The sequence below is a fragment of the Magnolia sinica genome, chromosome 2 (assembly GCF_029962835.1).
Source record: "Magnolia sinica isolate HGM2019 chromosome 2, MsV1, whole genome shotgun sequence".
Taxonomy (NCBI): Eukaryota; Viridiplantae; Streptophyta; class Magnoliopsida; order Magnoliales; family Magnoliaceae; genus Magnolia; species Magnolia sinica.
Window position 1 is genome coordinate 111,108,014 of NC_080574.1, and position 26,665 is coordinate 111,134,678.

Below are 26,665 nucleotides of genomic sequence, written 5' to 3' on the forward strand. Positions count from 1 at the left end.
GTGACCTTCACAGGTATGTCGTGGATGATTAGATGGGACGCCGAAAATGTTTAGTTCGAGCATCTGGGCACTTTGGATGTCTGTAGGTGAAAGTCCCTAAACCTTCGAGGCCAGGAGATGCCCCAATGTCGAGACTGAGTGGATACATGAACGCTCGAGTGCCGAAAACCACGAGGCCGCGTCTCCCATTGTGTCATGGTCGGTTGGGAGGGGGTGTGGCCTTACCCGCCCAAGAGTAGGGGGCATAGGTAGGCTGAGTTTGACCAGCTCGTGAATGGGTCCTCTATCGACGTGTCAGGTAGATATTGGCTTACTACTGGCTAGGCGGATAGTGAGGTCTCTTCCAATTACATGGTCGCGGGTCAGTGGGTGGCGATTTACATGTAGAGTGTACTAGACCCCAGTGACGACCCTAGAGATGTTCAGTACTGATTTGTCAAGTAGGAGTTGCATACTCATTCATTCATTCACTAGCCACTCGAGCTAGTGGTGCACAACTATTTATTACGTATACCTTCGTAATGGCCAGGATTTTGGTTGGGGCGCGCGACTAACCTGAGATCAGGAGTTTACCACATTGAGTCTGAATATCCAAATTAGGTATGAGACTAGTTTAAATAGAAGTCCCTTGTGATGGACCCCATGGCTTTTGATACTACATACCATCATCCCAACTTCACAATCTAGCATGGTCATTCCATTCACACCGCATATTGCATTACATTTGCGGTATATGACATTTTGAATTACTATGTTTCTGCATATATATGGTTTAGATATGGCTGATGGTATTCGTGAACTCATCAGGAATTGTATATTCCATTGCATCCTCGATATCTGATATTTGGCTCTTTATGACTCCTCTCTTGTATAGTTGATCTGTATTACATACTCTGATATCGTATGATTCATGATCTTACCAGTATTTTCAATATTGTATGATTTGGTATTATATTGAATACTTGACACTTACCTTGTGTACACACTTACACACCCTGTAAGCTTTCTATAAGCTTATGCACGATAGATGCGTGCAGGTGATGTTAGGTTGCAACAGCGTGGAGCTTGGAGCATGTAGCTGACTTCTGGAGCTTTGATTTTGGCATATGTATTTTCCTTTCAACATTATATTCAAATGTTTATATTAGTGGATATGTGATGATAATGTTGCCTTTGTGATTTGGGTAAACTTGTGGTTATGCTTCTTACGAGATAAATGTACGTTGGAAAATCCTCCTTGTAAGATCCCAGGATCGGAACCTGGCATATGGGCGCTGGGAGCCGAGCATGGGTGTACTATGGAGGCTGTCGACACCGGATCTGACGATCGGGATTCCTGTGAATCCGATTTTTGGGTTTGGGTCGTGGGATCATTTCGAAGCATTATCAAAAAAATAATTTCATATCCAAAGATTAATGGGACCACACCACAAAGAGCAGTAGAAAATTAATTTTCACCGTTGAAACTTTTGTAGGGCCCACCATAACATTTATTTTCCATCCAATCTATTCATAAGGTCATAAAGACCTAGATGAAGAGGAAAAACAAATTTCATAATGATCTAAAACTTTTGTAACCCCTAAAAGGGTTTCAACGGTAGACGTTCAAAGCAGAATGGTAAAGTCATTTGCTACGGTTAGACCTATGGCTAAGAATTATAACCATAGCCATAGATACCCTAATTCAAAGCCATAGAAGCCTATCCGGGGTGGGCTCGCTGAACTAGTGGCCCCCACGCCAGTTGCTTGCCTGTCCGGCAGAGCCACACCCATCAGTGGCTCCTATGCCTACGGATATTAACCGTAGCCATAAACGGACTACCGTGACAACAAACTCTGCAATTTATTTATTTATTTTATTACATGGAGAACTTTATTCTACCTATAATTTTCTCTAACACATATTTATATAAATATGTATATATAAACATATTAAATTTTTTTCTTTCTTTTTTCATTTCTTTCTTTATTCATTTAAGAAGAATATCTTCTAAACTAAAATTAGTTACTTGATATACCCTATATGATTTTGGGGTAGGAGAAGCTACTTTAACCAACCAACCTAGTTATTTTCCAAGATTCCATTAGGTCGATGGTCGAAAATCCATTTCATTCACTTAGTGGTCAATTTCATTCATTTTATTTACTTGGTGATCAATTCCATGCATTTCACAGTCAATTCCCTTCACTTCATGGTCATTTTTATGCATTTCACGGTCATTTCCCTGCATGTCACGGTCATTCCCATGCATTTCATGGTCATTTCCCTACACTCCACGGTCATTTCCATGCATTTCACGGTCAATCCCGGCGATTCTGATTGATTCATGGTCATTTCCATGAATTTATTAGTCAATTCCCATCACTTCATGGTCATTTCCATGCATTTCACGGTCAATTCGCTTCACCTCACGGTCATTTCCATGCATTTCATGGTCATTCCCAGTGATTCCATGTTAATTCACGGTCATTTCCAGGCATTTCATGGTCAATTCCATTCACTTTACGGTCATTTCCACGCATTTCAAGGTTAATTTGCTTCACTTCATGTTCATTTCCATGCATTTCATGGTCATTCCTGGCAATTCCGTGTTGATTCACAGTGATTTCCACGCATTTCATGGTCAATTCCCTTCACTTCACAGTCATTTCCACGCATTTCACGGTCATTTTGCTACACTTCACGGTCATTTCCATGCATTTCACGGTCATTCCCAATGATTCCATGTTGATTCATGGTCATTTCCAGACATTTCACGGTCAATTCCCTTCACTTCACAGTCATTTCCCTTCCCTTCATGGTCATTTCCATGCATTTCACAGTCAATCCTGGCGATTCCGTTTTGATTCACAGTCATTTCTATGCATTTAACTGTCAATTCCTGTCACTTCACGGTCATTTCCACAAAATTCACGGTCAATTCGCTTCACTTCACAGTCATTTCCATGCATTTCATGGTCATTCCCAGTGATTCCGTGTTGATTCATGGTCATTTCCATGCATTTCACGGCCAATTCCCTTCTCTTCACGGTCATTTCCATGCATTTCACAGTCAATTTGCTTCACTTCACGGTCATTTCCATGCATTTCACGGACATTCCTGGCGATTCCATGTTGATTCACAGTCATTTCCATGCATTTCACGGTCAATTCCCTTCACTTTAGGGTCATTTCCACATATTTCACGGTCATTCCTAGCATGGTAATGATCGTGAATCAACACGGAATCGCCGGGAATAACTGTGAAATGTGTAGAAATGACCATGAAGTGAAGGGAATTGACCGTGAAATGCGTGGAAATGACTATGAAATGCATGGAAATGACCGTGGAGTGAAGCGAATTGATCGTGAAATGCGTGGAAATGACCGTGAAGTGAAGGGAAATGACCATGAATCGACATGGAATCGCCGAGAATGACCGTGAAAAGCATGGAAATGACCGTGTAGTGAAGCGAATTGACCATGAAATGCATGGAAATGACCGTGAAGTGAAGAGAATTAACCGTGAAATGCATGGAAATGACCATGAATCAACACGGAATCGCCGAGAATGATCGTGAAATTCATGGAAATGACAGTGAAGTGAAGCGAATTGACCATGAAATGCATGGAAATGACCATGAAGTGAAGGGAATTGACCGTGAAATGCATGGAAATGACCATGAATCAACACGGAATCGCCGGGAATGATCGTGAAATGCATGGAAATGACAGTGAAGTGAAGCGAATTGACCGTGAAATGCGAGGAAATGACCATGAAGTTAAGGGAATTGACCATGAAATGCGTAGAAATGATAGTGAATCAACACGGAATCACTGGGAATGACCGTGAAATGCATGGAAATGACCATGAAGTGAAGCGAATTGACCTTGAAATGCGTGGAAATGACCGTGAAGTGAAGGGAATTGACCGGGAAATGCATGGAAATGACAGTGTATCAACATGGAATTCTCAGGATTGGCCATGAAATGCATGGAAATGACTGTGAAGTGAAGCGAATTGAACGTGAAATGCATGGAAATGACCATGAATCTAAATAGAATCTCCAGAATTGACCGTGAAATGCATGGAAATGACCATGAAATGAAGTGAATTGACCGTGAAATGCATGGAAATGACTGTGAAGTGAAGGGAATTAACTGTGAAGTGCATCGAAATGACTGTGAATCAAAACGGAATCGCCGAAAATGACCGTGAAATGCATGGAAATGGCCGTGAACTGAAGTGAATTGAATGTGAAATGCGTGGAAATGACCATGAACTGCATGGAAATGACCGTGAAGTGAAGCGAATTGACCATGAAATGCATGGAAATGACTGTGAAGTGCAAGGAATTGACCATGAAGTGCATCGAAATGACCGTGAATCTAAACGGAATTGCTGGAAATGACCGTGAAATGCATGGAAATGACCATGAAGTGAAGCGAATTGAGCGCAAAATGCATGGAAATGACCGTGAAGTGAAGGGAATTGAAATGACCGTGAATCTAAACGGAATGCTGGAAATGACCATGATGTGAAGCAAAATGACCATAAAATGCATGGAAATGGCCATGAAGTGAAGGGAAATGACCGTGAAGTGCATGGAAATGACCGTGAATCTAAACGGAATCGCCAGAAATGAATGAAAATGACTGTGAAGTGAAGCAAATTGACCGTGAAAGCGTGAAAATGATTGACTTCACAGTCAAATCCCTTCACTTCATGGTCATTTCCATGCATTTCACGCTTAATTCACTTGACTTCAAGGTCATTTCCATGCATTTCATGGTCATTTCCATGCATTTCATGGTCATTTCCACGCATTCCATTTAGATTCACGGTCATTTCCATGCACTTCACGGTTAATTCCCTTCACTTCACGGCCATTTCTATGCATTTCATGGTCAATTAGCTTCACATCACGGTCATTTTCATGCATTTCACGATCATGTCCAGCGATTCTGTTTAGATTCATGGTCATTTTGATGCACTTCACAGTCAATTCCCTTCACTTCCCGGTCATTTCTACGCATTTCGTGGTCAATTCGCTTCACATCATGGTCATTTTCATGCATTTCATAGTCATTTTCGGCGATTCTGTTTATATTCACAGTCATTTCCATGCATTTCACGGTCAGTTCCGCCGATTTCGTTTAGATTCACGGTCATTTCCATGCACTTCACGGTCAATTCCCTTCACTTCACGGTCACTTCCATGCATTTCACGGTCAATTTGCTTCACTTCACGGTCCATGCATTTTACGGTCATTTCCGGCAATTTTGTTTGGATTCATGGTCATTTCCATGCACTTCACGGTCAATTCCATTCACTTCATGGTCATTTCCATGCATTTCACAGTCAATTCGCTTCACTTCACGGTATTTCCATGCATTTCACAATCAATTCTGGTGATTTCGTTTAGATTCACGGTCATTTCGATGCACTTCACGGTCAATTCCCTTCACTTCACGACCATTTGCATGCTTTTCACGGTCAATTCGTGTCACTTCACTATCATTTCCATGCATTTCACGATCAATTTCGGCGATTCCGTTTAGATTCACGGTAATTTCCATGGACTTCACGGTCGATTCCCTTCACTTCACGACCATTTCCATGCATTTCACATTCAATGTGCTTCATTTGACGGTCATTTCCATGCATTTCACGGTCATTTCCAGCGATTCCGTTTAATTTCATGGTCATTTCCATGCACTTCACGGTCATTCCATTGGGAGTTCGGGTAACGCTTCACAGTCATTCCCATGCATGGAAATGACCGTGAAGTGAAGCGAAATGACCGTGAAATGCATGGAAATGACTGTGAAGTGCATGGAAATGATCGTGAATCCAAACGGAATTGCCAAAAATGACCATGAAATGCATGGAAATGACTGTGAAGTGAAGAAAATTGACCATGAAATGCATGGAAATGACTGTGAAGTGAAGGGAATTGACCGTGAAGTGCATATAAATGACTGTGAATCTAAACAGAATCACCAAAATTGACCGTGAAATGCATGGAAATGACCGTGAATCAAAACGGAATCGCCGAAAATGACCATGAAATGCGTGGAAATGATCGTGAAGTGAAGCGAATTGACCATGAAATGCATGGAAATGACCGTGAAGTTAAGGGAATTGACCATGAAATGCATGGAAATGACCGTGAGTCTAAACAAAATTGCCAAAATTGACTGTGAAATGCATGGAAATGACCGTGAAGTGAAGTGAATTGACCATGAAATGCGTGAAAATGACCATGAAGTGAAGGGAATTGATTGTGAAATGCATAGAATTGACCGTGAAGTGAAGGGGAATCGCCAGGATTGACTGTGAAATGCATGGAATTGATTGCAAAGTAAATGAAATTGACCGCGAAGTGAATGAAATGAATTTTCGTCCATCGACCTGATGGAATCTTCGAAAATAACCAAGTTGGTTGGCTAGAGTAGCTTCTCCTACCCCAAAATCATATAGGGTACGTCAAATAACTAATTTTGGTATAGAAGACATTCTTGTTAAATGAATATAGAAAGAAATGAAAAAAAAAAAGAGAGAAAAAATGTTTTATATGCTTATATATACATATTTATATAAATATGTTTTAGAGAAATTTGTAGGTAGAATAAAGTTCTCCATGTAAAAAAAAAAACTAAAATAAAATAAAACAATAAAATAAAATAAAATTGTAAAAGTAGTTCGTCATGGCTACGGTTATAATCCGCAGCCATAGGGGCCGCCAGGTGGGCGTGGGGGCGCTAGTTCGGCGAGCCCACCCCAGAAATACCTCTATGGCTACGGATTATGGTATCTTTGGCTACGGTTATAATCCGTAGCTTTAGGTCTGTCCGTATCATATGACATTACCATTCTGCTTTGAGCATCTACCATTGAAACCCTTTTAGGGGTCACAGAAGTTTTGGATCATTATGAAATTTGTTTATCCTTTTCATCCAAGTCTTTGTGACGTTATTAATTAATTAGATGGAAAATAAATGTTATGGTGGGCCCTACAAAAGTTTCAATGGTGAAAATTAATTTTTTGCTGCTCTTTGTGGTGTGGTCCAGTTGATCTTTGGATATGAATTATTTTTTTTATAATGCTTCAAAATGATCTCGAAATATGGATGAACGTTGTGGATATAATAAATACATAACTGTGGGGCCCATGTAACATTGATCTCTTTTAAACCGTTCGTACAACTTGGAGTTTGAGGAGTGTCAACGTTCGTCTTCAAGCACCAGCCGATCCACTTGAAGGAAAAAGCAGGGGCATTTTTGACCTTTGGGAAGGCATCCGTACAGTTGGGGCTTATTTTGTTAAGGTAAAATGAGGTGGGATCCAACGTGTAAATGGGCCATAAATGGGTCATACAGTGGTAAATTTCTCTAAGGCTTGCTTACCGTTCGTTGTAGAATTGGCATGTGACTTGTTCTCTTTTCCACGCCGTTGAACCGTTTTATGGGCTGTAATGGTCATTTTTTTTTTGCCTATTTTGTTAACTTATTTCATCAATAGCTGACCTAATTTTGGCTATTTACTATATATTTAGTTTAGTTTCTTATTAAGGCCTCCTGAGCATCCAAACACATAAATTGATATTTAGTGTAGTTTTATATTTAGCACAATCTTTTAAATTTTGTGAATGTGATTCTTATTAAACAATCATGTGAAATATTTTTTAGTTTATCTTAGACTCTTCTTTCCCAACCTGGTACAAGACTCTTAATCATCCTGAGCTATTTGCATCAAGAAATGACCAGATATAAGGTCTCCAATGCATCAGTGTAGAAAAGATGGATACACTGACATACAGATTCATTATTTAGTGAAAACCATTATTATCACATGAAAATTGTAAATTTAAAGTATCTATAGAAATTTATATCTACATTGTCAGTGTTTGAAGTATAAAGTAGGAAACATCAGAAGAAAGATATCAAGGATTCGAGATACTCATACCTGTTATGATTTGTTTTCCTCACTATATAGGCTAAAATAGTTAGAAGGGCAGGGTTCTCAGAGTTTGATGAATATGTTCCCATGGTAGATAGCTGTGGATTCAAGCTGGAACAAGTGTCCCAGCAAAAGCTCTCGTCTCCTAGAAGTATGCAAGTATATATTAGATTTCATTAGGGAGTTGCAGGCTTTTACAAGTCAATGGTTATATGTTGTTATATGAGGTATTTGTCATATGAGGTATCATATTTAGTGGATCCCATTTATGTGCATGTATTTTTCATATGAGGTATCATATAATGCTTTGGCAGGGAGTCTTTATTTTTAGTATGCTTTAACTTTTTAGTTTGATGAATATAATTCTTATTAAACTATCATGTGGATAGGATTTATTTTGTGAATAGAATTCTTATTAAACAATTGTATGAATTATTTTTTGAATGACCATCAGGTGTAAGATTCAAAAAAAAAAAATAAAAAAATTTGATGATATATTTTTTTATTCACAGATATTTTAGCGATGAACCAAATCCGTCGCTAATTTTTGAAAACATTGAAAATCAACGACGGATTTGAGTCCGTCGCTCTCCTCATATTAGTGATAGACCTTATCCGTTGCCAATATTTTTAATGACGAATATTTCGGGTGGGTTTTTTCAAATTTTAGCGACGGATCTTATTCGTCGGTAATCTGCGATGGACCTTATCGTCCCAGATTAAACGATGGATATTATCTGTCAGAAAAAAATGACCTAATAAACAGTGACGGACCAATCGACGGATGAAATCCGTTGTTTATTTGGTTATACGACGGATTTGGTCCGTCGCAAATCCGCAATTTTGGCGTAGTGTAATATGCTCTGGGTAAAGACCCTCTTAAGGCACGTAAGTCCTTGAGCCTCCCAGTAGTGGTGCACAAATCGATGTGTGTAATTCACAAATGCAATGTCACATAACTCTAGGATTAGATGTCACAAATAGTCGCTCCATGAACAAATCATGTTCATAATTCACCCAGCCCATGTGTTGTGCGCCTTGGGGATTTCTCGTAAATCCACAGTAATCTTGGCCATGCCAGCGAATATCCGTATAGTGAGAGTGTGGGTCGAGCCGGTTATCTATAAATTGTATTCCACATTGTGATGATCATTACGTATGATCAGCCCCACACACTTTGTTAGGCGTGCATCTCATGTAAGTTGTTTGCACATGCTGATACCCTCGTGTTAGTGGAGTACGGGACATATCAGACCCTTACTTTCTCTATTATGAATCTCTTGAATTATTGTTAATCTTAAAGGATAAGCTTCACTGTAAGTAGGGCATTGACCCTCTCCCAACCGTACAGATTATACAGGTGACGTACAAGTTTAAATACTTAGAGGGCCTACTTCCTATAGAAGACTACGCTGAAAGAATTTGAAGCTAGATTATTTAATTAGATTTATACCTCCGCTGCGAACTCGACGAATGTAATGAGCTTTCTTTGGGAAGGCCTTAAAAATTCCTTTTACTCTAATGATATATAATCAATACAGTTAATTTTATTCTTGTGAATGTTGCCTTCATGAATGTATCTGGATGTGATTCAAATGAAAAAAAGGGTGCGATTTCAGAGCAATCCAGTTTTACATTATTAACACCCAGTTTCCTCGGGCACAAGTATATACTCTGGCCGTGAAAATTCAGGATGTTACAAATCAAGTATGGGATAGACTAGGCAAAGCTGATGAGCGTTCCCCACGCAGCTCACTTCAAGCTTGGAAGTTTAATGTATGCCATGGTTTGTACGAGACCAAATATTTCACAGGCAATCGGTGTTGTGAGCAGATACATGTTAAACCTCGACAAGTAACATTGAAAAGTAGTGAAATGACTACTTTGATACATTCAAGGTATAAAAAATTACGTCTTAACTTTCGGGAAAATAGGGGCAAAGTTGATAAGGTATGTGGATTTAGACTACGCTGGCAGTGTGGATTTTGGAAAGTCTACTTCATGATAATCGTTTATAATAGTGGGTGGAGCAATTAGTTGGAAGTCAAAGCTTTAGTCCGTAGTGACCCTTTCTACGACCGAAGCAAAGTATATGGTAGTGACAGAAGCCTTTAAGGAAGGTGTTTAGTTGAGAGGCATGATAAATTAATTAGGGTTTCAGCAGGAAGTTGTGTCGTTTAATTGTGATGGCGAAAATGCTATAAATTTGGCTAAAAATTCTGTTTATCACTCTCATACTAAACACATTGATGTTCATCACCACTTTATCTGACAGGTTCTTGAAGAAGGAGGCATGACTCTGGAGAAGATTCACACTAGTGTGAATCTAATAGACATGCTCACCAAGGTTGTTTCTACAGGGAAGTTCAAGTTATGTGCAACTTCTCTAGGCTTGGCAATGGCATAAAAAGAAGATGGAGTATGCATGAGAAGCATTAATGAAGCTATGATGCGAGGCAGAGATAAGACAAAAGGTCAAGAAGCTACACGCTTAAAGATTGAAGACATGATGAAGATTGTTGTTGATAGATGTCTTAAATCTGTTAAAGCATCAATCTGTCAATAACGGGTTCAATGTCATCGAGTAGGCTTTGATGTCATCAAAGTCAACTAGATGCCATCGAGTATTTTCTAAATTTCCTCTGTTAGTTGATGGACATATTTGTGCCGTGGTTTTTTCCCGAAAGGGCTTTCCATGTTAAATCGCTATGTTCTTCTTCCTTTTGCTTGATGATTTTGTATTTCTATCCTAGATTCATTTATGTGTGATTTCGCCATTCTCCCAACATATATTTTCATTACTTTTCTTAATAAAGTTCCAACTAACCTGAGAAAAATGAAATATACAAGGGTTGTGTACTCTGCAGTATTGTACAATGCATGACCTTGTAATATGCTTAAGCTTACTTAAGATTTTTTATTTTTTATTTTTTTGTTTTTCTTTTCTCTCAATTTATATAAAGCACAACCCATGGTTTAATAATAATACAAATTATTTACATGATGGACCTATTGAAGTTTTACACTAAAAAAACAATCTACGCATTAATTTGTAGGTCATGTGGATGTGGTAGGGAAGATCTTAACCATTGATCTTAAATATCATACTTCCTTCAGACAAGTATAATATGCTCTAACTAAAATATAGTGTCACCTTTAACTTATTTTATTCACAAAGTTTATTTGAGGAATGAATCCTCTTTTATCCTTGGGAATATGAGATTGGACGTAGTGGCTATTAAATGAAGAGTTGTGATCCATGTATCTCAATACCATGTGTGTTATGATCTTCATGGATACTTAAAAATACATCTATAAACATCATTCCATGAGATGTATGATCGTCTATGTGAGGGGACTGACTTGGGTCTAGATGGACAATCTCTACTATTATGAGGCGACTTGGTGGTTATGCCTTCGCCCTTACCCGATAGGGGAGTGTATGGCATTGATATATGATCTTAATATTGGTTCTTTAAATGTTACATTAAAGGATTGAACTTAGGTCAATAATTTGGGACCTATTATCACAAGACTATGATATATATATATATATATATATATATATATATTTATAAAACTAAGGGCTCGATATTGTGTGAAAGATATCAATCCTTAGACCCAGAGGACATGTACGGATCATGATTTTAACTAGATGACTTTATCTCACTTTATGAGGCTACCTAGAGGCCACTAAAATTGGGTGATGTCAGGTATGTGTAATACTATATGCAAAATTTCTAAAGGACCTTGTTTGCATTGGATATAGAGATCTAAAGAGACAGATGGCTTACCTTGTTGGGATGCCATTGCTGTAGATAGGATGTTGAAGTCTTCCTCTCCTTACACCTTTAGAGAAGTTGTGATGGGGATGAAGCTTCTGTCATCGGTGTTGGATTGGGGACCCAACACTGTTTTATATATGTTGAGGGTAGAGGAGTTTGAAACCCATCAAAACTCCTCTCCTTAAAGGCTCCACACGAATTGCAATCCCACTTCCACTCGAATGTTATATTTTTGTTATAGTTCTAGCATCCCAGCCCTACATGAATTTCTGGACGTATCACAACTAAGTGGGGCCCACTAGTACACCCAATCACATTATCTAACCCTTAGGATAATCTAGACCCATGATTAATAAGGCCCACTTTATAGAGTTCTTACATTCTCCCACTTGGGCCACATTGTGATTAATCTTTTAAAAATATGTTTTAATTTTGAGAAAACATCCAAAAGGTTAACCAATGCAATTGTTGGATAATATGGGTAATACAATGACAATCTAGTCCATCAAGATTGCTAGTATCGGACCGTGATAGTCATCACAATATTTAATCTAAACGAAGTGATACTAAACACAAATGCTGTTAGTTTTAATGACATAGATTAGGAATTAGGAAGTGTGGTATAAGGATTACACACGTAATATGATGATGTGTGTCTATTCATAAGAGGTCCTGAAGCTTTAAAGATATCTATAACGAGACACGATTGTAATTCTACTTACTTAAGAATATATTATAAATACTTAAAAAGAAGCAGAAATAAACTTTATACCAAAATCATTAAAACTTTATCAAATGAGATCTCTTCAATCTCCATGAAAATAAAACACACTTAACTCCCACTAACTGAAAATATTTATGGGATCAATGACTCTCATGGATGTTACATGCTCCTGAAATAGCGTGATAAGGAGCCCTTTAGTGAGCGGATCTACAATCATCTGCTTAATGTCGATGAACTCCACATACACTTGATGATTCTGAACTCTTTCCTTTACAATAAGGGACTGTTTGATTTTCCATTGTAATGGTAAATGCATAGTAAATGAGTAATTATTATTATTGAACGTGTTTGATAACCAGGCTGTATTTCAGCTTTGTAAAATCGTACAAAAAAATTGACTTAAATTCATGAGTTTCACTGTGATATATTTGACATATCCATGCCATCCATCTATTTTAGATGAACATTTTGGGGGCATTATCTGAAAATAGGGGCAGATCCAATGCTTAATTCGCCCACACCAAAGGAAATACTGTCGATGAAACGTCTACCATTGAAAGTTATTTCTTTCACCAAGCCCACATCAGAATTTATTTGTCATCTAAACCCTTCATAAGGTCACACAGGCATGGATAAGAGGAAAACAAAAATATCAGCTTCATCTAAAGTATCTAGGAGCCTCAAGAAGTATTTAACGGTGGGTGAATGACTTATCACAGTTTCCTATAGTGTAGTCCACTTGAGCTTTGTATCTGCCTCATTTTTGGGTTCATGCCCTAAATGAGGCTAACATATAGGATGAACAGTGTGGATAAGCCACGTAGATCAAAGTGGGCCCTACATTCATTTGGCAACCATCCTCGGTTCTAGTGCCCAAAAGTTAAGCAGTCACATCTGCATCATTTCCAAAGTGGTAATTACCTAGGTAAGTAATTATTACTCATTTACCAGGTAATTACCTGTTACATGAAAAATCAAATAGACCTTAAGATACTTGATGTTGATATGCATCGACTTTGATGAATGCTTGTTGTTACTAGAGAAAGAAATCGTAGCTAAATTATCGTAAAAGATTCTCAATGGTTTCAGGATATGCTCCAATACCCGTAAACCTGAGAAGAAACTTTATAACTATAATGCCTGATTAGATGCCTCATGACAAGCAATGAATTCATCTTCCATGGTGGATGAGGATGTGGTTGACTATTTTACGCTTTTCCAAAACACATCCCCTCCAACCATCATGAAGATGTAGCCTGAGGTGGACTTCTTTGTATCAACATAGCCAGCATAATCTTCGTCTGAGTATCTAACCAACTCCAGATGATCAGATCTTTTGTGAGTTCGAAGTCCTTTGTTCTCTATAGGTACCATAACACCTTCTTTGCTGCTATCCAATGCTGCATTACTGGATTAGATAGATACCTACCCAACATTCTAACTGCAAAAGCGATATCCAGTCGCATGCAGACTTGAGCATACATGATGCTCCCTACTGCTGACCCGTATGGAAAAGCTTTCATTCAATTCTTTTCCAAATCATTCTTAGGATAATGATATTAGCCAAATTTGTCACCCTTTATAATGGGCGACTGTCTAAGAGCACAATTTTGCATGCCATACTTTTCGAGTACCCTATTAATATAGGCCCTCTATGACATGCCAAGCAATCAACATGATATGACGGCAAATCTCAATGCCAATAACATAAAAGGCATCACTAAGGTCCTCCATTTCAAATATTTGAGATAAAAATTTCTTAGTGTTGCTAAACATCTTGATGTCACTACTAGCTAACAAGATGTCTTCAACATATAAAATCAATACAACGAACTTACTCTCACTGATTTTAATGTAGATACATTTATCCGCAATGCTTTCTATAAAACCATATGAGGAAATCACTTCATGAAACTTTAGGTACCATTGTGCGATGCCTGTTCCAACCCATAAATCGATTTCTTCAATTTAAAAACTAGATGTTTTGAGTCATCGGCTACAAAACCTTGAGGTTGTAAAATATATACGTTCTCATTTAGATCCTCATTGAGAAATGTAGTCTTTACATCCATCTGATGTAGCTCTAAATTTATATGATCTACAAGAGCCATTATGATCATGAACAAGTCTTTCTTAGATACTGGTGAGAAAGTCTCTTTAAAGTCAATGCTTCACACTGGTTAAAACACTTGGCAACAAGTGTGACTTTATATCTTTCGACATTACCTTTGGAGTCTCGCTTGGTTTTAAATATCTATTTACAACCAATCAGTTTTATTCCTGAGGATAACTCAACAAGATCCTACACTTTATTATGCCTCATGGATTTTAACTCATCCTTCATAACATCAATCCAACGAGAAGGATCACTACTCTATTTGACTTGTGCAAAGGATTCAGAATCCTTTTCCACCTCTATGTCAAACTCGTACTCCTATAGATATATGATGTAATTGTCTCGATTTATAGTCCTCCTCTCTCTTTCAGATCTTCTCAATGGCTCACCCTCTTGGGTGTAATTTTGATTTCCCTCATCAGTGGGTTGTACATGAGGTTCATCATGGTGTTCTGCAGTGATTATAGGCTTGACTACAGTATTTATATCCATGTGATCTAAGATGATTGTGACCAGAGTTATAGTCCTTTTTTCCTCGAATACAAAGTTCCTAATGTTCGTGCTCCTATTTTTAGTTTCTTCAATGAATCTGGCATTCCCAGTCTCAACAATCTTGATAGAGTGGGAAAGACAGTAGAATCAATACCCTTTTTACCTTTCTGGATATCCTATAAAGAAACAACTTATGATTTTAGGGTCAAGCTTGCTTTCATGTGGATTATAAACTTTAGCCTTAGCAGTGATGCAGGGACATGTGATGACTTAGTCCTAGTTGCATGTATAATTACGTTAAAGAATATTCAAATAAATACATGAATCAACTAACCATTTTCAATCAAAGGGATTAGGTAAATTTTAACACAAAGATAATGTCATTTTGTTAGGATCATACCCTTTAGCATAAAATCGCGTAAACAGTTGTTCACAACCCCAAGTGTAGGGTCGCGATGTAGTAATAATCTTGGTAAAACCGAGGTAGAATCCACAGGGATTGAAACTTGTATGTTTCTGAAATTAACTAGAAGTAGAACTAGAAGAAGATGTAAAACTAATTCTGAAGTATTTGAGAGAGTAATTGTGAATAAAGTAAACTTAGAATTTAAAGATAGGAACTAGGGTTCCAAGTATCCACTTGTAGTGATCAGGGAGCCCTCTTGCTTAATTTAAGTAACATAATTAAAATTGGAGTCCTATCATATCCAATTGAAAAATATATTAATAAAACCAAATCTGAACTTCTATTGACCTAATTCTCAATGAAGGAGAACTATGATAATTGGCAGGGATTCCATCTTCGAACCATGCCCAGGAGATAATAGCAAACAATAGGATTTACCAATCACATAATCTCAAAGCAGGAGAATTGTGAATATTTGGAAGGATTCTATCACCTTACCTTGCCTAAGAGATGATGGTGAACAACAGGACTTACTGATTTCACAATCTCAAATCAGGAAAAGAAGATACTCAAAGCTATTGCAGATCTACTGTAATTTGAGTCACAATAAACCATTAAAAACTAAAAGTATTCCTTAAATATCAAATTAGAATCCACGGAGTTCAACATAAACATGAATCAAAGCAATAGAAACATCCCATCATGCTACAAGCTTCACCTCTTAGCCCTATTTAAGAGGTTTAACCAACTATAGACATGATTGGACCAAAGTCTCTTAAGAAAAATATGAAAGCAACTAAGAAAGAAAAAGAAAAACTCTTGGCGACGGCTTCTCCACCCTTTTGCTCCACTCCTTAAACCCTATAAGATGCCTAGAAACATCTTACAGAGTCTTATTTATAGTTGTGGAACTCCAACTTTTGCACCTAGTTAGAAAACTCTAGAAACCGCCTCAAATTTACATAGTTTTCCAAAATAGACTTCACCTATGCAATTTCACAGAATGATCCAGTGTTTCAGAATATACTTCCTCAGGACAATTTCATGAATATATTTGTTTTCAGGACAATTTCAGGATTCCTTTTCTTCACTTTAAATATTTGATTCTCTTCATTCCTCACTTGATTTTCTTGGATCTTTAGCATGAGAATTTTTCAATCTTGGTCTCCTAAGATCCATCCCTTACCTTGGTGATTCTTGAGCATCAAATTCATGCTTTTAGAACCCTTTTCAATCCAAGCTCTTAAATTCACCTTGCAACACAAACATGGTAAAATAAAACATTAACCATTATCATGTCCATAAAAACTAAGATATAAATGGGGGATAATATGCAATATTTGACCCTTAACAACAGTAAAAAGGGAGGAACTAGGGATATAAGGATATTATATATCTAGCATATATAAGTCAGTCCACAGTCAAGTTTGGATATGATTCTACTGACTAACAATCCCTCTTTTTTGTTCAAACTAGTAAGGGAATATCTAGAGAGGAACTAAATGGGTGAAGAATAAAGGGTTCAAAATGAAAAAGTACAGTTCCTTTTATTATCAGAAGAAAAGAAGGAAGATGATTCTTACCTTTTTCTACACCTTGAAGATCTAGAAAGAATGAAACCTGAAATCGGGGTCGAATCCTCAAGACCCAAAGGCCAATCCTGAAACCCTAATCTCTTGAATAAAGAGGAAGAAAAGAGATGAATTTCTATTCATTCAATAATAATGGAAATAGGATTTCTCACAACGTATATATAAGCTATAGAAAAAGTAAAAGTGCACTGAAGCTCCTAAAAATAAGAAAAATAACAAAAAAGATAAAAATAAAAATAAAGAAAGTACAATAAAGTCTCTAAAATAAGAAAAAAGAATAAAAATGCTTAAAACTAAAACACGTGTGTGGTAGGGTATGAAATCCGACCCATGGATCTATGGTCAGGGTGCGGTCAAGCCGCTTCTGCACTCATAGCGCGTAAGAAAATAGGTTGGGTGGACCCAATGTCCATCCACATCAACTCCTTCACTCCGTTACTCTGTTGGCGACGCCTCCTCCTCTGGTACACTTTAAAGAGTGCACCACTAATGTACGCATCAAGCAGGCTATCTCCAAACATGTACATATCGGAGACTCATTCCACAACTCAAAAGGGATTTTGTTTACAACCTTGCTAGGGACCTTGTTAAGGATATGAATTGAAGTTTTGATCACATCACCCCACAACGATTCTAGCAATGTCAAATTGCTTATCATGTTACGCAGCATATCCATAAGGGTACGATTACGCCTTTCAGTCACACCATTCTTCTCTGGAGTCCTAGGCATGGTGTAGTAGGCGACAATGCCACAATCTTGTAGGTATCCAACGAATAGCCCTGGATTGTGACCTGATTCATCATATCTACTATAGTATTCACCACCACGGTCAGACCTGACGACTTTAATATTCTTATTAAATTAATTTTCAACCTCAGCCTTATAGATTTTTAAAGCATCCAGGGTATTTGATATTTCACTCATAAGATTAAGGTACCCGAAATGAGAGTAGTCATCTATAAATATTTCTGTCCACTCCAGGATGCTGTAGGGAATGGTCGACAAATGTTCGTATGTATCACCTCTAAGAATCCTACACTCCTTGTTGCACCTTTCTTTCTAGTTCTGATCTTTTTTTTCCTTTAATGCAGTCAATACACACTTTATAGTCAAAGAAATCTAGAGAATGAAGAATCTCTTCTCGCACAAGCCTATCCAATCTCTCATAAGAGATATGGCACAATCGCTTATGCCACAACGTTGAGGAATTCTCATAGTCTAGTTTTTGTTTAGATTCTATTTTATTTACATGCAGGTCATTTACATTATTGGTGTGTGAAGCATTCAAGTCTAGCTGGTATAGGTTGTTCACCATAGAGTCGGTGCCAACTATAATCGAATTAAAGTAAATATGTAATCTTTTATTCTCAATTAAACTGAAAAGAATATCTCAATCTATCTAAATGAGAAATGGAGATCAAATTACGCCTTATAGAAGGCACACAAAATGTATATACCAAATGTAATAAATAACCAGACTCTAACCTTTTCTTTAATAAGGTGGACTCATGCCACTTGCATTTCATTGATCCCCAAAATTTATGTACATGGTTTTTCGGGAGGGTCCCTAGAAAAAAACCTTGGGCTGCTCTTATCGTGTCACTCCTTCATCCAATCCTAGACAAATGGGAGGAGAACCCACATATGCCTTCAAAAGCTACAGCTAGCTAACTATCCACAAAAAGAAGCTACAACCCACTCTACACATGGGGACCACAACCAGAATCCAAAACTGGCTGGTTAACCAGATCTAATATTCCCTGAGTTGATTTTGTCCAGAAATATCTTGCCTCTCACCTCCATTGGTAGATCTTTTACTTGGGAAAGGAGGGAGAAAGACTGATCAATACTTCCTTGGCGGGCCATTCCATCGGCAGGGCCGTTTCCTTCTCGGGGGATTAGATTAAAGGAGACAGAGGCCATGCGAGACATTTTCCAGATCCTCGAGACCCACGGTTTCCAGCGCCAGGATATCTTCAACTTCTTTTGAAGAAGGTCGACTATGACTTGGGAATTCGATTTCACTTCAATCTTAAGAAGCCCGTTCTCCTGACACAGAGCCAGTCCATCATAAATCGCGTGGAGTTCAGCTAGATTATTGGATCTCACTCCATACCCCGTCGAGAAGGCAAAGAGAAGGTTTCCACTGTCATTCCTACACACCCCTCCTCCCCTAGACATGCCTGGGTTCCCTCTCACCGAGCCATCCACATTCAGCTTGACGCAACCCAAAGCCGGCTTCTTCCAAACAATAATGTCATATCTGTGGGTATCAGCCCTGATGGGCCCCAAGCCATCCCAGGACTGCAAGCGAGGAGGGTCTCTCAACGGCTAGTTGATGGCATGATTTGGGAAGTGACCGTTACTATGAAGAATGATTTTGTCTGATTGCATGGGGATACAGTTAAACCTTGCAAATTTTCTAGCTTTCTAAATCTCCCACACAATTAGCATTGGGGGAATGGAACGCAATTGGGGAGAGGCCATGCCAGGGGCTTCAACGCTTCTCCATTGAAGTAATCTCTTCTCAAAAGACTACTGACAAATATAGGGGATACTGAACATTGCGCCGAAGAACTGCCATATTAAGGAGGCATGTTGCCCCTCAAGAAAAATATGTGGGGTGGACTCGTAGCTAGGACTGACCGGAGATGTTTCCTCACAGCAATTGCAGGTAGACGCCAGCGAAACTCCTCTGTCTTGCACTCTGACATCCACGGGAACTGCACTTTGTATCAATTTCCATGTAAAAAGGGAGATTTTGGGCTACAGATCTTTCGCCCAAATGCATTTGGACCACCTCTTGGATGATAGTCTATAATGGCTGAGAGTCCACACTGAGTTGATAGAAAATTTTCCTGACGGATATAGCGGCCAGAAACAGGAGGGATTTTCAACGGACGTGGTAAAACCTCTTGTAAAGATTCACTCTGAGAACTCTACAGGGAGCATATTCAGCATTACCGAGGACGGGTATGGGCCTACCGGGCCAATGAATTCGTTTACCTTCAAGGATCTCAGATTTTTTGGGATAGAGCAAATCGCTTGCTGGCGTAGATGACCCAGTCCAGTCCAGTTACATTCCCACAAATTGATGTCTCCATTCCCTACATCCCATTGGGCAGTTTCAGACAATATTGGCAGGACCACCCTGATTTTTTTCCACAAAGGTGATGTGTTTTCCGAAAGTATGTGGCCATCTTCGCTAGCAATTTTCACTTGGTGTTTAGCCCTCATGAGTGACACCCAAGGGCCATTTGAGTCCCCATAGTTCACCGCCCAGGCCAGCTTCATATGAAAGGCCCACAGACACTTCTTTCATGCTGCGAATACCCAGCCCACCCTCCATTATTGGGGTCGTGATCCTTCTCCAGAAGATCTAGTGAAGCTTGTCTTTTACTACAGACGCACCCTAGAAGAATCGAGCAAACATCTGATCTAGCTTTGAAATGAGTAGGCCCGGGACATGCACCGCCACTAAAATGTGGATGGGCATGCTCCTAAGAACATGTCTGATGAGGGTCGCCATACCCACCTGCGAGATAAATCTGGCGTTCCAACCACTAATTCAACGCTCCACCTTATCTATTATGAACTGGAAATCGGCCTTCTTCACTCTCCCATTGACAAGCGGAACCCCGAGGTACTGTACAGGGGCGCACACCTTTAGGAAGCCCAAGAGGCGTTCAACAGCTTTGATTCGGCCTACAACCATATTTTAACCACATAAGAAGCAGCTCTTTCACAAATTGATCTTTTAGCCCGACACTCATTGGAAGCTTGAAAGGAACTGCTTGACTGAGAGGAGATTTTTGGCTACCATTCACAAATAATAACGTGTCATCTGTGAACAAGAGATGAGATATCATAGGGCTTCCCTGGGTGAGCTTGTAAGGTTGACGAGCTCACGAGAAGACCTAAAGAAGCCTACCACTTCCCCATTAATGAGGATCGAGGACCAAGTGTTGTTCTAGCAGGACTCCATGAGATTAATCGCTTTGGGGTTGAAGCCAAATTTCCTTAGAATTTTCTTGAGGAAATCCCAGCTGACCTGATCATATGCTTTTTCAAGGTCTAGCTTTAGAATCATATTGCCTCCTCAAAATTTTCTATTAAGATCCCTCATCGCCTCATGAGCTAGCGTAATATTCTCTGAAATTGACCTGCCTTTCACAAATGCACCTTACTCTGTGGAGACTAGTTTTGGGAGCAAAAGGCTGAGCTTGTTGGCCAAAATCTTAGAGAAGATTTTGTAGATTACATTACATAGGCTGATCAGACGAAAATCTTTGAAAGACGAGGCTGACTGGGACTTTGGAATCAAATAGATGGGGGAAGAAGAGAAGGCTCTCAGGAGACCTCCCCCTTCAAATAAATTGACGGCAGCAGCATGAACATCTTTCCCCACAATCTGCGAGCATTCTGTGAAGAAACCGGCCGAGAACCCATCTGGCCCCAGCACACCATCTTTGGGGATGGCCCAAGCTATGGCCCTCACTTCATCCATTGTTAGGAGGGCAGAAAGGACGTTGTTATTATCCCGAGACAACAAGGGAGGGATGCCCAGGAGCAGATCGTTAGTGGGACTACAAGGTTCAGTTCCAAACAGACCCTCAAAGTACTTCACTGCTGCGCGTTTTATGTCTTCCCGGTTTGAGAGAATGTTCCCCTCATCATCTTTGATCTACGAGATGTAGGTGCGATGAACTTTCTCATTAGCTGAGTTGTGGAAAAATTTTATGTTATAGTCACCTGCTTCAAGCCAGGATATTCTAGCTTTCTGTTTCTAGATAGATTCTTTCATGAGTTCCAGCTGAGCGAGACGTTTCCTGGCTGACGAGCTTTCCTGTAACTAGTTTCCATCTAGCTGATCCTGCATCTTCCTTTCTATCTCCTCCAGATCAATTTCGGCTTTCCGAAGATTCTGAAACACATTGCTGAAGACTTCCTTATTCCACATTTTTAGCAATTAATTCATTTTTTTCATCTTGAGGAGTACGTTCTGCATAGGCTGATCAGAACATTGTCCATTCCACGCCTTATTGATGGTTTGCTGGAAGGAGTCATGAAGAATCCACATATTGAGGAAACAAAAAGGCTTTGGTTTTGGGAGAAGGAAGATTCGGGCAGGACAGCATGAGAGGGGCGTGATCCGAGTTGACTCTAGGCAAGGTCTCCACCTTAAATGCTGGAAAAAGAGTGGCCCATTCAGAATTAATGAAGACTCTGTCCAATCTTGCCCTGACCCACGCTTGCCCTTGTCTATTGTTGCTCCAAGTGTATTGGTTGCCCATAAAATCCACATCCAAAATGCAAGAATTATGCACCGCTTCTAAAAAATCTTTCAGACTGGAAAGATCAAGGTCACGGCCTCCTCTTCTATCATTTGAAATTAAGACGTCATTGAAATCCCCATCGATAGCCCATGGGCCCTGAGTGCTACTGCCAAGGGCTTCCATTTCTCTCCAGAGAGTTCGTCTGAGCATCTTATTACAGCACGCGTATACAAATGAGAGGACAATTGGGACATTAATAAGCTATAAACACAACTAAATGGATAACATCTGGTTAGAGGAATGCAACAAGGAAACATTAAGGTAATTGCGAAAGAATACCCAGATTTTCCCTCATACCTCCGCATTTGAAAAGGATGCATGAAAATCCAACTTGAGCCCTACAACGACACGCCTTTCTTCACTTAACATTGGTTCAAGAATTGCCATAATGCTTGGATTATATCGTCTTATCAGTTTCTTAATGGTTTTGATAGTAGGTGAGTTTCCCACCACTCGAGCGTTCCAAATGAGGGCGTTATCCATCAGTCACACAACCTGAGTTCATGGCCCTCCTCTTAAGCTTTCTTAGTCTGCAGTACCATTCTCCTTCATCGAATGGATATGGGGATATTTTTTGTTAGATCTTCTGCCTTCTCCCTTTGGCCCCTTTTCGAGTTGTTGTGTCATAGTCCTGGACTAATGGGGACTCATGCTCTATATCCTCCTGGGAGTTGGCCCTGATTTGAGAACTATGCATCCACTGATTTATGCCTGGATTGTCAGTAGCTAACAATATGACTATTTCCCCCTGCCCTAGAGGGTTCTCGTCTCCTTCAACCTCTTGGGTTTCGCGCGTGTACAAAATATGGAGACAAGTCCACTGCTAATAGCGTTTGGGAGTCTTCCTCCATGGAATCGAGGGAATGGATGAACTGGCCTACCCGTAGGACTTCTTTCTCTGGACTGAGATGCTGAATGTGCTTGTGCTTGTGGGGTCCTTCCAACACCTGACTCTAACCTAAGGCTATGTCAGCGTTTACACCATTACCTATGTATATTGAGCGCTCTGCATCAGTTGGTGGCCTGGTCTGTAGCAAATCATGCACGTAAGTACATATGTGAATAGTAGTTCTGAATCTATCCACTAAGAATCCACTAACACATTAGTTAGATTTTACTCAAAATAGATCATAACAGAATCATTACCCTTCCTTACGAGCCATTGCTTATATTTCACACAGTCTTTCTTTTGATGGCCAGGCCCTCTTGTAGAAGAAGCAATTGTTACCTTTAGCCCGCATGTGGCTCGATCCATTCCCAAGTCAATTTTCTTGGTTTCCACCCGAAGGACTTGAGAATCCATTATTATAAGCTTGTCTCCTTTTTCTTTTCCCTTTATGTCCATGTCCATGCCCATGCCCATGCCCTGAGGTCACCAAATTAACATTTTGTACCTTGCCTATCAACTTGATCATATCCTCCTCTTGGACACACTGAGAAATCAGTTCGTCTAACATCCATTTATCCTTTAGAGTATTGTAATTCACTAGGAACGTACAGAATTGAGAAGGTAGGTTGTTCATGACCAAGTGAACCAGTTGGTCATCTGTAATTTCTAGGCATAAAGAGAGGATCTTAAATATAACTTTGATATACTCTACAATGTATTCACGAATGTTTCCTTTTTCGTCATAGGATGAGTGTTAGTTTATTCAGCAGAAAACCTACTTCAGCTTTATTCGATTTCTTAAATCAGTTTTCCATTTCGGTTAAGAAAATTTTGACCTTATCTACATTAGGTATAACACCCTTCATTGCCTTAAAAATCGAATACTTTATGATTTTGAGACACATACTATTAGATCTAGACCATGCCTCATAACGGTCAAACTCCGACTCAGTAGTCACATTAGCATATTGTTTACATAAAACAACTTATAAATAATATCAGGCAAAACTTATCAATTCAATTGATTAGGGCCTTCAACTGAACTATCCAGGATGAAGATGGGCCCAAACATCCGATCCTGGTAAGAGTCGATTACATCATCATTGCTCCTCCTGTGGGAGGTAGTGATAGTTTGCAAGTAACCATCCTGAACATGAAGCTAAGCGATGCCAAATATGTAAATATGATACACTCAACACTTGTAGATAGGATGAATCTTTCAGCTTTACATCATAAACACCATTTACTCCACCCTATTCATGCTCTGCCAAACGGTGATCGTCTGTGTTTTCATCACTGTTTGCATGAAACGTGAATGCAACTGCATATGCAATCATCTTAATCCCAATATCACAAGTCCGTACTCATAAAATTTTCATCGATTGAGGTCACTATGATGGCTAACACAACCATATCCAATCTCATGAACACGGACTTAGGATTGCAATTTTAATCCTATCCTCAACGGATTAAATATATAAATCAGTCTAATTTGGCCCACATGGCGATTGGTATTGATCGTTGAGAAAAAAAATGAGGAATCTTAAAGAGAAACAGATGGGTAGGTTTCATCTTCCTCATTCTAATAGTCTATAGCAACTCCTAAAGGATGGGTAATGGGCTCACGATTGGGCCGAATTAAGACTCTGTATGATCAGGTCATCATCAATGAGCATTACAAGTCTGGTCCCTGACATTCACATGATAGACAGTTGGCATAGAACCATTCAAATGGATGGTTGGATCCTTACATTAGTGTCCATGAGATGGACAAATCAGATCAAATTCTTAATATCCACATGATGAAAGGTCCATATTCTTTGTTGTCCATCTAGTGAATAAGCTAGATTATATGTTCATTTTAAACTAGACAGACGGCTCAGATCTAGGAATCTGGTCCCAAAATTGGCCCCAAAGGGAGGGCCTAAACACTAAATGTGTATTCAATATGCCTTAAGTTGGGTTAAAATGATATGGGCCTTGAATAGGGCACTACATCTGATCAATCATCATGCCTTAATTGGGTCCAAAATTAGTTGGAGTATGCCCATGAAATATCAAATGAATGTGAACTTAATTAGTCTCAAAGGATAGGCCCCAACATAGACCCCCTACACATGGCCCACTAATGTGGCCCACTTGAGGGATGGTCATATCTAAGACTTTAATGACCCAATAGGTTGGCCAGATGAACCCGCATGATGGGCCCATTAGCAACACAAGGCCCACACTAGGGCCTGTTGGACAAAGGGTGTCGTGAGGGTATAGGTGGTAAAAACCTTACCCTTTCTGAAAGAAAAACACATAAGAAAATAGGGAGGGTAAACAAAGCCCTAACCCTTTCGCCGCCACCTCCACTGGCCAATATCTGGAAGCTGGTTTTCGATGGGATCACAAGGTGGTAATGTCGACTCTCTCTCCTTCGAAGTAACTACGTTCACAACATTAGCGACTGGAAGACACCCACATGCTGACAGCCATAGAATCCGGCTATTGATAAAGCTGAAAGTAGAGGTGCGATCCCAATTGTCTACATCTTCATTTGTCAGAACCTAATTGTGGTGTCAATGGTAGCCCACGCCACTACAGCCATGCTGGACAAGAACAGAAGGAATAGAGGCTTGGGTTGCAGGTATCATCTTCTTGAATTTGGTGGTGGTGGTGCCAGATTTAGGAATCGAAACCTTAATTCTCGAATTTGGGTATTGAAACCTTTATTGCTAATTTGGGAATTGAAATCCTTAATTGTTGATTTGGGAATTAAAATCCCTAATTGTCGATTTGGTAATCAAAATACCTAATTTCTGATTTGGGAGTCGAAATCCCTAATTTCTGTATTTAGAAATTGAATCTGAAATCCCCAATTTCTCTTGATATGGGAATTCAAAAAACTTAACTGTTGTATTTAGGGATTCAAATTCCTGATTTCATAAATTAAGAATTTGGAATCCCTAATTACTGGATTGATCTTCATACTTGATACATAGGTGGCTCTGATACCAACTGAATACTGTATGCGGAATTTCCAAAAGACCTTGTTGTGCATTGGATATGGAGATCTAAAGATCCAGATGGCTTACCTTTTGGGACTTCATTGTTGCAGATAGGATGTTGAAGTCTTCCTCTCCTTACACCCTTAGAGAAGCTATGATGGGGCTGAAGCTTCTGTCGATGGTGTTGGATTGGGGACCCAACACTGTTTTATACATGTTAAGGGTAGAGGAGTTTGAATCCCATCAAAACTCCTCTCCCTAAGGGCTTCGCACGAATTACAATCCCAGTTCCACTCGAATATTATATTTATGTTATAGTTCTAGCATCCCACCCTTACACAAATTTCTAGATGTATCACAAATAAGTGGAGCCCACTGGTACACCT

The 26,665-nt window shown here is 39.3% G+C and overlaps 1 protein-coding gene across 2 annotated transcripts in view; it reads left to right on the forward strand.

Annotated features, from left to right (window-relative positions):
* The window catches only part of LOC131237381 (auxin response factor 12-like), a 49,887-nt gene extending 41,562 nt beyond the window's left edge, over positions 1–8,325 (forward strand). For both annotated transcript variants that reach the window (XR_009167208.1, XM_058235105.1), the window contains one exon: positions 7,982–8,325. Coding sequence is in view for 1 of the 2 variants with exons in the window: in XM_058235105.1 (XP_058091088.1) it covers positions 7,982–7,991 (10 nt within the window). In the remaining variant the exon portion in view is untranslated. The remainder of the gene's footprint in view (positions 1–7,981) is intronic.
* The last annotated feature ends 18,340 nt before the right edge of the window (positions 8,326–26,665 follow it).